This window comes from Pectinophora gossypiella, chromosome 4 (assembly GCF_024362695.1).
Source record: "Pectinophora gossypiella chromosome 4, ilPecGoss1.1, whole genome shotgun sequence".
Classification (NCBI taxonomy): Eukaryota; Metazoa; Arthropoda; class Insecta; order Lepidoptera; family Gelechiidae; genus Pectinophora; species Pectinophora gossypiella.
In genome coordinates, this window is record NC_065407.1 from 11853127 (window position 1) to 11865523 (window position 12397).

At 35.9% G+C, this 12397-nt stretch overlaps 2 protein-coding genes across 7 annotated transcripts in view; one reads left to right on the top strand and one right to left on the bottom strand.

Annotated features, from left to right (window-relative positions):
* Positions 1–6240, top strand: LOC126366098 (uncharacterized). 5 transcript variants are annotated; one of them, XM_050009032.1, is made up of 9 exons: positions 1–122; positions 209–227; positions 843–944; positions 1485–1514; positions 2579–2608; positions 3649–3711; positions 4298–4324; positions 4490–4501; positions 6136–6221. In XM_050009032.1, the coding sequence occupies exons 1-9, from the start codon at positions 72–74 to the stop codon at positions 6183–6185; spliced, it is 384 nt and encodes a 127-aa protein (XP_049864989.1). In that variant the 5' UTR covers positions 1–71; the 3' UTR covers positions 6186–6221. The 5 variants fall into 5 exon arrangements, with proteins under 5 accessions (XP_049864989.1, XP_049864990.1, XP_049864991.1 ...); XM_050009033.1 differs by lacking the exon at positions 4490–4501 and having other exon boundaries at positions 6136–6240; XM_050009034.1 differs by lacking the exon at positions 1485–1514.
* The window catches only part of LOC126366040 (glutamine-dependent NAD(+) synthetase), a 27458-nt gene continuing 20225 nt past the window's right edge, over positions 5165–12397 (bottom strand). The window contains exons 11-14 of one of the 2 annotated variants that reach the window (XM_050008934.1): positions 11552–11774; positions 10463–10639; positions 9609–9681; positions 5165–7129 (exon numbers count right to left, since the gene is read on the bottom strand). In XM_050008934.1, the coding sequence (XP_049864891.1) occupies positions 7110–7129; positions 9609–9681; positions 10463–10639; positions 11552–11774 (493 nt within the window). In that variant the 3' untranslated portion in view covers positions 5165–7109. Of the gene's footprint in view, positions 7130–9031; positions 9682–10462; positions 10640–11551; positions 11775–12397 lie in introns of those variants that run through there. The other variant, XM_050008933.1, reaches the window with a different exon arrangement.

The following is a 12397-nucleotide window of genomic DNA, read 5'->3' on the forward strand; positions in this document are numbered from 1 at the left end:
ATCTAGCGAACAGTCGATATAACGCGTTGAAATTTGCATGAAGTGTGGTTATTGTGGTTAAATTGATAATCATGAAGTTTACTTTGTACGCGTTAGTGCTTCTTGCTCTGATTGGATTAGTTGTAAGTATATTTTTTAATTAATATGTAGCTTTTTTCAATTGTTATTTTATTAAATGCAAGCTTGAAATTATTTTTCTATTTTTCAGTTCGCGAAACCCGCGGAAGGTAAGTGAAAAAATTAAATTGCGGAAAGGCTAAAAAAACGTACTTGTGAACTCTTATCTAAAAAGTTATTACCATTACTAAAGGGTTGATTAAATTCTAAACACACCGTTTACCTACTAGTTAATTAACTTGGTAACTTTTGTGACACTTTACTTACCTACACTAAATTATGAAATTTTGATTACTAAATAAAGTCAGATCTAGAACTCTCAAAAAACATTTTCTTTTTCTTAACTTATTTGAGTTTTAATCAAGAAAAACGTAATAATAAGTCCGACATTTTATCACGTTTTTTTCCTATGACGTCACAGTGTGCGTTTTCATACAATTTCATTAATTTCGTGTTTTGGCGTTTAATAAAAAGTACGTGATTTAACTAGTTGGAAACTAGCCTTTTATACGATAAAAGGATCCTGGGGTTTGTACTTTTAACTTAGAATCTAATTTGTGTAAATTTTAACTTAGAATCGAATGTCCCTTTAGTTGTTTACCTAAACAAAATCAAATCAAATATACTTTATTGCACACACATACATGAAACAAAAAAGTAAATGGGATTTATATAGTTTAGATGGGTTGACTGTTTTGTTTTAAATACGATATTATATTCAACAGAAGCAGAAGAAAAAATCGATTCTGCACCAAAGGAAACTGAAAAAAAAGTTGAGGATAAACCTGCCAATGCAGCCAATGATGCAACTGACAAAGATGCCAAAGGTAACGTAATAGAAGTAAAATACCTATAAAAAGACTTAGATCTTATCAAATCATCGAAATCGTTTGTAAATATTAACTTTTACGTAACTACCACTTACCTACTTATTTTTTACTAAGTATAAGTAGGTAACTACTTACTTGTACTTACCTAGATTATACTGTGGATAGTTTCAGCTTTGTACTTTTCAATGTGGTATAAGTGCTTAGTTGTAAACTTGAAATATATATTAAGAAATATATATTAATTATAATTCATAGTGTGACAAGCTCATCTTCCGGTAAGTAGGTATGGTGTAACAAATAAGATTATCTAGTAGCCTACTATACTAGCGTTTAAGACAGAAATTTAATGCACACAAGGCCAGGTAAGCGAGCCAAGCGCGTCCCGAAACGCGGGATTTTGTTTGCAGTTCGGTCCGCCGCTTGTCCCGCTTTCCCGACTCTCTATGCAGTGCGAGAGAGACGCAGAATAGCTTCAGAATATAAATATTTACCTCTATATTAAGACAATACCAAAGTGCTACTGTAATTTGATTACAGTGCGAAAACCTGAGGATAAAGAGACTAAAGGTACCTACATGATCTTAATAAAATTACAAGTGTAGGTAGATCTACAAGGAAATTAAAACAAACCTGTCGTAAAGGCAAATAATTTGTACTAATAATACTTTAACACAATTTGCGCAAATCCCCAGTATCCATGCAAATACTTGCTACTTATACAAAAAAGTGGGCACGCTTGTACTTTTCGCTTGGCTCTAAATTCTGTGAGTTTCTTTATTAACTTTTATTAAAGCAATAATAACAATTATTACCAAGAGAAAATTAAATCGGACTAATTCTCACTCAGACGGGACGGGTTGAGGAAGAAAGAGAAGTAAGCATATAAGGATGGAAGGAAATGGAATTCTATAATCTCTGCTTACCCCAGTGGGAAATAGGCGTGGGTTTAAGTAGGTATCGAGCGCATTAAACATGGCACCCTTATCATGTCGATGCGAATTTTTCGATCAAATTCTGTACGAGTTCCGAATTTTTCCGTTTAATTTTCACTTTGTGAGTTTCCCTAAGTACGATGTGATGTAGAAACAAAATTTTATAAGTACCTAAAATAATAATAATTAGCTATTAAAATAGATGCCACATGCTGATCTCCTGGTAAGTGACGTTTGTGTAACAATATTATACTTATCTGAGACTTATCTACTAATGAGGATAAAAACTTGAAGCTCAAATGTAGGCGACAGCAGAGTGTTCCTAAATTTTGTCAGTTCTCCATACCCAGCTAAAATTCGTAATAAAATGCTATAAAATGTGGACCAACGTGGAATGTACGATTGAAAATAAGTTTTTCAAATTTTCTTCTTTCCGATCTTTGGGGAATAAATTTGAGACTAAGTATCATTTTAGCAAAGAGGGTTATAGTTTTAAAAATATAACCAAAACAATTATGGTTATTTACACAAATATATTATGAGGAACTGTCACAATTAAAGAACACTCAACACTGGCGACACCTGATGGGCGTAATTGGCAGTTTTTATCCTCATTGCTACTTGCTTTTTTGGGGATAAAATTATAAGTAAGTATTTAACATTTATTACGATACCAATGTGGCTGCTATTTGTTTACAGGGCAAAAACCTGAGGAAAAAAATGATAAAGGTAGTACATAACCTTAATTTTACCAGTAGGCTCGCACGGTAAACGCACCGCGCGTGGCGCGAATTGTATCGAGGCATTCGACCAATATCCGTTTGACGTCCGTCTACGTAGATAGCATTCGTATCGTTTATTGGTCGAAGCGCTCAACATAATTCGCGCCGCGGCGCGGTTGTGTAGGTACCTGCATAGCTAGAATAAAATCATAAAATTGGTTTAGATTAAAGAAACTATGTAAAAGTTACATAGGAAGTGTTTTAGAGAAGTTGAATCATAGGTAAAATTAAATAATGAGGTACTTTCCAGGCTACGTTCTTAAAAAACAATACAGATGGAGCTGTAAAGATTTTCCTTCGTTTAACCTTCGAATTTCATGGATAACAGACATAATGCATCTTTTATCTTTGTTGGTGTGCGTCAAGCTAGCGGCCTCAAAAAAAAATGGGCACGAAAAAATAATTTGACCACACCAAAAAATAGTACTCTTATTGAAAAAAATAGTACCTGTTGTAAAAAAAATAGTACCATCACGGTTCTGGATTTATAGCCATGTTTTATTACACTTGCTAGCTTGACGGTGAGCGAAATTTGGCGAGAGTTAACGACAAGGTATTTCGCTTTGATTTAAACGCCAAAAAATAGTACCGAAATAGTACTCACCCCCTGCAAAATACTGAAATGAGTACTTCAACGGTTCCAAAGTTATAAAGGCAGTTCTTTGATCCCGCTGGCTTGACGTTTTGAAAATACCTATTATCTAGGGAACGCTTGCATACTTCAGTTTGTAACTAATGTCAATAAACTCGTATGAAATAGTACTCCCTACCATCATAATTTGGACCTGATTCTCTTTTGATGTATATTTATACTTATTAATTACCCACCACCACCATAAGGTTCATCATATCCATCTTTGGACTTCGTATCAACAGTGGCTGCAAGTTGTCTTTGATTACTTGTGGCTCTACCCACCCCATTAGGGATTACGGGCGTGAGTTTATGTATGTATGTATTAATTATAAACATTTTTACTTTTCTTACAGCTGAAGCACCAAAACCCAACCTCGTGAGGGATATGGTAGCTTTTCCAGTTACTTTATTGAGAGGTAAACCAATTACTTACTGTATGTAGCTAAACCCTAGATTTTTTTACGTAGTTTATTTCGAAGCATCCGTTGTCTAGTGGTTAGAGAGTTGAGCTCACGATCTGGAGATCCGTGTTCAATTCCCGATGGGGACAATGTCGAATTCACATTGCGGGCTAAATCACCTGATTGTTTAAAAATATGATAATTCCATGTTTCGGAAGACACTTTAAGCTATTAGTCCCGGACTCCCGACTACTAGCCGTAAAACCACTAATCTGCAGCGGAGCAGCGAGGTGGGATATGGTCCATACCCCTACGGTTGATAGAGGAGAGACCTGTACTCAGCGCAGAAGGACATAATAGGGTGTTTATGTATTTGATCTGAAACTTAATGCCATTAAATAAAAATAAAATAATTTTGTACGTACTTACCCAGCCCAGTCAGTGAAACTTGCAGCTTCTTTGAATTTGTTGTTTACTATTCATTACCACTATGCACTTCAGTAACAATGACAAACTTTATTTTAGCAGATACTCCCAAACTACCAACTTGGTGATTATATAAAAAAAATGTAAAACATTTCTTATTTATTTTTATTTACAGGCGGAGCGAAGTTGGCAGAATCAGTAGGTAGGTTCAACAGATTTTTTTATTTGTAATCTATCTGAGTTGTCAACCGTAAAAGCCATGCCGTCTATTGCCTACTTTTTTTTTATTTTAGTTTATTAAAGGCTACTTTTAATAAGTAATATTAGCGCAATTTTTCAATAATAAAATTTTCCTAATCTTTTGTAGAATCCAGTACCGGTAAGTGGCATTAACTTTCGTTACACATAAAACATTTATTTTTCTTTTTTGGAATCCATGATAAAATGTAAAACTGTCATTAATCGGGAAGGGATCCATAGCGTTCTTGCTTGATACAAGCGTTTTTGCGCGGGGGGAAATCTGCGACACGTCGTAAGAAGTATTTATCGATTTATTCGAAAATAATTTAGAGAAATTAGTGTTAAAAAATGGTTAAAAAAATAACTAATATTAAAACTCAAGTAACATATTTTACAACAATGATTTACACTTTTACAGCCATGGCTGTATGTGTAAACAGATTTCCATCTGTCTCTCTATTTTAGGGTGGTATAAATAAACTAATCCAGCTTTGAGACTGCCCTTAGATCATGTCAATATGACATTCTTATATAAAAACAGGCCTTGAGCATGGTCTTGATAGCAGTCTCAGCTGAGATTAGTTTATTATTACCACCCTTACGGTCTCCACACCGTTGAGCTAGTGCGGTAGTCCGCTTGGGGACAAGATTAGTTACTAGGAAACTTAAAATCTAGATTGCGTAAAAGCGCCAAACACTTAGGTAAAGAGGAACTGTACGGGCCAGTTGGCTCTACACTCGTAGCAGTTGTGAAGTAGTTGATCTTGAGTTAAGTTGAAACTGGAGTGCGAAGTAAGCCAACAGTTGAAGTTGAGCTTATTATAAAGTTACAAAAAGATAGTATAATGTGGCAAATCATTCATTGAGTAGTGCTTCGTATGACGGTTGCTGACGTACTCTACCTAATCATTACATATGTATTAAGACTATAAACATCACGTGGCCCAACGTAAGCTGGCGCGTAAGCAAATACTAGGTAATTGGGTAGTTTCCTAAGTCAAGGATAAATTACGAAATTCTGATTACTAAATAAAGTCAGATCTAAACTGATAAAAAACGTTTTCTTTTTTCTATTTAACTTATTTTTGAATTCTATCCAAAAAAAAAACGCAATAATAAGTGCGACACTGGCCCCGATTCCTACAGACACTGCCTAATTTTATTTTAAGTTATATCCGTCATTTTCATATCCGTCGAAAAGGAAAGGGACGGATTCACAGCTCTTAATTTTAGGAAGAATGAGTAAATGAATGAATAACCCGGGCGAATCAAAAGGTACGTCGCTGGTATGCAATCCGTTTGACATGCTGTCTACTTAACTGACGGATGTAAAATTTTTAGACGGTTGGTTTATATTTGTGTTTAAAATTGACGTGTGTTCCATAAATTTTATGCTTGTCAATTACCCGTCCCTTTTCTTTTCGGCGGATAAGAAAATGACAGATATAACTTAAAATAAAATTAGATGGTATTAACAGGAATTAGCACCACTGTATCATATTTTTCTGACGTCACAGTGTACTTTTTCATACAAATTCCATAATGATTTCGTGTTTCGTGTTTCGTGTGTGTTTCGTGTGTGTGTGTGTGTGTGATTTCGTGTTTTACGTTTAGTAAAAAGTAACTGATTTGACTAGTTGGAAACTAGCCTATTACGTACGGTATTGTTAGATTGAACAGGAAGGCTGGCGTGACTATTCCTTTCCCCGCGTTGCTCTAAGATAACGGTAGATAAAATTTCATGATAGTAACACAAATTTTGTAAAATTACAGTGGATGGTTTCACCAATGGCATCAAAGGACAAAAGGGGGAAAATGCTTAAGAGAAACAGATCACCAGCAACAAAAATGAACTCTACAGCAAATCTTAAGTTTATGAAATAAATATACTAACAAATATATACTTATAAATAAATATAACATTGTATTTTTTGTATTATTTATTCAAAAACAGATGGTAAGCATTCAGAATTTTCTTTACTATCTAACAGAATTATATTACTATTTAATTGAAAAAAACAAATCGGGCGTAATTCAATCTTTGTTTCTCAATACCAGTTTACGAAATAGAACGCTAATAGTAAATAATTTCCCATTTGAAAGATAAGCCCTTTTAATTATATTACAATAAACTTTGGAACAATACTTATCCCCTACAAATGCAAGAAACAGAATATATCACTTTACAGTAGGGCTTGAAAGTGGTTAAGGTATAATAAGATTAATAAGGTATAAGATTTCCTATTGGATAATCAAATCATCGGCGCGCGTAAACTTAACCGCTTTCAAGCCCTGCTTTAGATTTAGAAATCATTCTATGTTTCATCACGCCAGTAAATACCCTAATCTCTGGTTGTGACCATAGATGTATAGTGTCCAGGGTGTGACTAAAGTAAGACCCAGAGGGGGTGAGGTCGACGCCCGATACGAATTGGTGCGGGGCGGAGAAGTACCGTTCTATACGTAGTATTTTTTTTATTGTATGCCATGGTTTCTTTCATCTCTCGTTAGAATACGGTATATTTTATATATATTATATATCCTGGCATATTTTTTAAGTAATGTTGACGTAGCTTGTTGCTGATAAGGTTTGTTCTTTGAAGAAGCCTTTGGTAGATGCCTAGAACTTGTTTTTTTAAGATTATCACCTAGTAATAAAAAAATATATCATAGATAATAATACATACTATAGTTGTCAAAGTTTGTTATTCTAATTATTTCGTGTTCTTTTTACCTCTGCGCAGTCGTCACTTGCGAATGGACGTATCTGAAAATTCAATTGATTTTTATGTATTTTATATACATCAAAAACACTAATTACTTTATACCTCTAGATACAATATTCTCATTTTTTATATACACTTTTTTAATAAAACTTTTTATTTTACACTGATAGATTTATTCGCCGAGTCAAGGGATACATATGTTTTCGGAAAAAGCCTTTTGAAATAATTTGTCTGGGTTTGTAAACATTTGCTTTTAAAGAAACTTGTATACTTACTTGTCTAAAATAAAAAAAAAACAAGTATAAATAAAAAAAACATGTCATATTACACTACGCACACAACCTCATATCAATTGTTTTAAATTAGATGTATGTACAGTCATGGACAATACATATAATATTATTATAACCACTTAAGGACCCTGTCGCGTTAAGATATTTCACATTTAAATGAGACTTACCGCCTTACTACAAAACGCTAGAGATAAACTAGATTTTAAAATAATAATCCGCGCCACGAAAGAAGTCCACGGATTTTAATGGAACTAATTGACAAGTCATAATAATTCTGTACAGAATCAGCGACACTAGCGCAGTGGTCGCGGGACTTGTTTCATGGCACGGACTATATTTTAAACCTATTTTATCTTTTAGTCTTTCTTTTGTAATAAGACGATTACAATTCAATTTGCCCAAAGAGTTAATGTGACACGGTACTAATGCTCGTGACTGTACTACGTGAAAACAATGCATAAACCATACACATTACATTACATTGGTGTTATATAAAAACCATGCATATGTGTGAAACAATAAGTGTTGTAAAACGTAACAAGATGGGAATGAAAGCAGGACAGAGATATAATCCATCGCCTAGTGCGAAAGAGACGAGAGATATGTTTCACACAAAGGTACACAGCTTAGAACGATGTCACTCTAATCATGTCACGTTTTATAGAGTTTTGTTGATTTTATTTACAATTTGTTGATTATTTGAGCGTGTATATTTACTAGCAAAACAAAATAACACTGGCAGTCTAGGTGCAATGCCTAAGATGCAGTTAATAAAATTGATGGCTGCACGGCTTTGCCTTTGCCTTTCCCCAAGGAGATAAACAAGTAAAAGAAAATGTTAGATTTGGAATAAGGGACTTTCCAGGCTACATTCCTAAAAAAATATATAGAAGGCGCTGTTCAGATTTAACGTGATAATTACCTATTGTCTCATTGCTCGAGGTACATAATTATTCAAAATACATTTTAATGGCATTGTTGCTTGATATTTGGATCAGGTACGTATAGAATTATGTTGCTACCTATATTGCTTCACTATATTTTGATCAGATAATAATGCGCGGAAGATGAGTTGTGCCTGGATGTAAAACAAAGATCATCTCCAGGTATAAATAGACCCAAAAACAAAGAGATTAGGCGAGGGTCGTGTATAAGGAAGTCAAAGAATTGGCCCTTGGTAGACAAGAATGGAGAACGCTACACCGACAAGAGCGTGGCTCTTAAATTGACCATGCTTGCCTGCTAGTGACTCGTTGTTCAACTCCGACATTCACGTTATTGCAACTTTTCGCTAAATTAAAACTTTAATCTTACTTCTAAAATCAATGTAAAAAGATAATAAATGCAATGAATGTATGTAGTGATTATATCACTGTGTCTATGACGCGAATGCTACCTGAATAAAATTGGTCGTCAAAAATTACTGAATTCCAAAAGGAAAAATAAAGCAACCACAATAACATATAAATTAGCGTACATTGTAAATGTTGCCTACTCCAAAAACCGCAATATTCCTTTTATTTTAGTTCGACAGTTCTCCGGTTGATTGAGGGGAAGTCTGTGCCCAGCAGTGGGACGTGTATAGGCTGTTTATGAGTCGACAGTTCTAAGAGTAGCTCCATCTCTTTATATTACTTATAGTAAGTAAAGGACGGCGGTATTTTTAGACCTATCAAACTAAATTAAAATCATGGCTGGCGAGACAGAATCTGCATCTATACCTATGCCCCTTATATTTATCATGACGTGCGCTTTGTATTCCTTCGGTAAGTTTGAATTAAAATTCGAATTTCGGCACAAAAAAGGAATGGCGGAATATTTTTTAGTTGACAGCGGAGGGAACTAACTATACCCAGTCATGATACGTATATGGGTGAATCTCAAAATTTCAAGTTTGGTGGCGAAATTTCATATTACTTTTTCGTGAAAAATTGGGTTCCGACATGAAAAAGATCCAAAAGGATCCTCGGTTCCGACATGAAAAAGGAATTTTTCAATTCCCAATTTCACCACCCTTTCACGAAAAAATTATATGACAGTTCGCCACCAAACTTGGCACATTTTGATATTCACCCATATAATAATCGCCTATATACCTATAGGCGTATGTATTTATGTTATATGGAAATGTAAATTGTGTTCGTTTAAATAAGCACTCCCTTCCTATCACCGCGCATGTTAAAGGGTGCGTTCACACTGGATGCACTAGCAGCACTACTCAGTTTACCGAGCTCTTGCTTTACTTGTGGACGGTCCTTGTCCCGGGTCGATCCGCGCTTGTCTTTGCTCATTTGGGCGACCTGCAAAGAGGTAACATTACAATCATCATATGCTGGCTGGAAGCGAAAAATAAAACATAGGACGCGTTCAACTGATTACCGTACCGGCCTATAAATAAGGAATAATAGGACTGTGTCAAAGATAAATAATAAAATGCTAATCTAGAAATAGAAGCCAGTCTAAGATGATCAAAAATAAATCTCATTTTACTTTTAAACTTACTTTCGAATTTTATTTATGAATAAGTAAGAATGGGTACGACGTTTGACCGCTTTTATTGATGACGTCACAGGACAGTATTTCCATACAAACTCCAAAGAAAACTTTCGTTTTGACGTTTCGTAAAAAGTTTCTCATTTGACTAGGTTGTCAGGTAGCCTACTACGAATAGACTAGCACTAATTCATATCGGGCGTTGACCTCACCCCTCACCCACGAATTCGCATCGCTGTTATAACTGTGCATCCATCAAGGTATGTTCGATGTAATCGAACACCTTATAACACGTGCGGCCTAATTCCGCCGATTAACTCATATTCAGTGCAATTATCCGTATCTTACGTACCGGACGTGCATTCATAACATTTTCACAACATTTAATAGTAAGTTTTCAGTGAACAATAAATCAGTTTACTATTGAGTGAAAAGTGTATCATTCGCCATCCCAGAACAGCAAACAACAACAACACACACACAACCCCAATAAGGTATATTGAAGACTGATACCGTGAACTTACCGACTCTTAGCATAAACGAGGGAAGCTTCGATTTGACCTATCCTTGAATAAAGTTAGCACTCACCGCGTCGTCAATAGCCTTGAACTGCCAGTTCCAATGGACGCGATACAGGAAGGGGCGGTGGTCGAACCGGTTGTCGTCGGGACTGTACGTCTCCGCGTGGTACGACGGAGTGAGTACCGTCATCTTGTGCCGGTTGATAGCGTAACAGCGGAAGAAGTGCTTCACTTTCTCTGCTACCTGAAAATTACATACATTTTTTATTTCTGGAAACGTCGAAAAGTCCATAGTATCTACTGACACATGTGGGAAATTGTCATGTATGTACGGTATGTATACACTTTGGTAGCATGTCACATTAACTTTTTTGACAAATTGAACTGTAAGTCTCACTAAATGTCAAATATGTTAGTGCAACAGAGTCCTAAAGTGGATACACTATATTGCTTGACTGTACAAAATTACAGAGCTAAGAACCGTATTCCGTATTTTCATATCTTGTATGGGAATTTTGAAAAACTATAACATAACAATACATAACGTAAGTTCACGATTATATCCCAATTGGGGTAGTCAGAGTACATCCATCACAAGATGAACTAAGTCCCCACGTCTCACCGTGCTTTCTGGTAAACCAACGTGATGGTGGTGAGCCGCCGTCTATAACGGTCGAGCCAACTCCTTATACATCATAAGGGTCTTCTATCGTGGGACTTGTGAGGTGGATTACCAATCTGATCAATCCTAGTGTCAGGGGTTATGTCAGGGGTGTTTATTATTGAGTCGCCAAAGGCCCCTGACATGGCTCATGTAACGATTACTCACTTATCTTATCAGTAAGCAGTATCCGGACCAACGGCTTAACGTGCCTTCCGAAGAACGAATCATCTTACTTTCGGACAACCAAGTGATCAGCCTGTAATTTCCTAACCAAACTAGGGATCACAAAGTGGTTTTTGTGATAATTATATCCCCACCGGGATTCAAACCTGGGACCTCCGAATCGTAAGCCTTCGCTCAACCACTGGACCACAGAGGCCGTTAATCTAGTGTAGCTTTGTAAAATATTAGGTCTAGGATTTGCGTTAGGCGTGGATGACTCAGTCTGGGAGTGAAGCGGGAACATTTTTAAGGTAATAAATTAAAACATACCTCTTGCGGAGTACATTTATCGCTCCAAGCGTGTACTAGTTTGTGGAACATGCTAAAAGGCCCACAATGGAGAGTTTTCCTCAGCCGTCCGAATTCTGACAGCTCTGCGTACGTCATGCCCATGTCTTGTTCGTCTGTCTGGGTAATCTGACCATCTGTCAACGGCTCCAGTTCAGCCGTCGGCGGGGCTTGTAGGATCTCCGACAATGATGGCAGGAAGAACCTGTTGGAAATTATTTTTGTGAAGTGAATATGAATCATAAAGATTTTGACCTTCTCTAATCATCATCGTTTATAGGTTCTTTTCGTTCTTTAAGTTCGCATTCGACCACAGTAACAAATAACTAATCAATTCCCTTTAATCTTCTTCCTTTCCTTATTTCCTTCCTTTATTTTATTTATTTCCTTGGATTTCTTCTCTTGGATCTATTTGCCATAAAATAAAGAACAATACTAAACAGTAACTCTCCGCTCCGCACCAATTCGTATCTGGCGCCAGTCTCATCCCCTCTGAGTCTACTTTTTTTTTAAATAATATTGGCTCGCGTTTGACCACAACCTCACCTGATGGTAAGTGACGATTTGGTCTAGGATGGATCACGCGTACCTAGCAAATGCCTATCTTACTATTATTATATACTATAATTATTATTATTTTTTATTTTATGGTCTTACTAGTGGCCGTAAGCCGCTAAGGAGTAAGGGAGAGAGCGTGCGGACTGTCTCGCTCATACTTACAATAGGGGGCATACGATAAGAATGTTATTTTTGTATGGAGTGGCTGATTGATAAAACTAACGACAAAATGACGCCTTAGCTTCAACAAAACTTCAAAAAATCAATTGT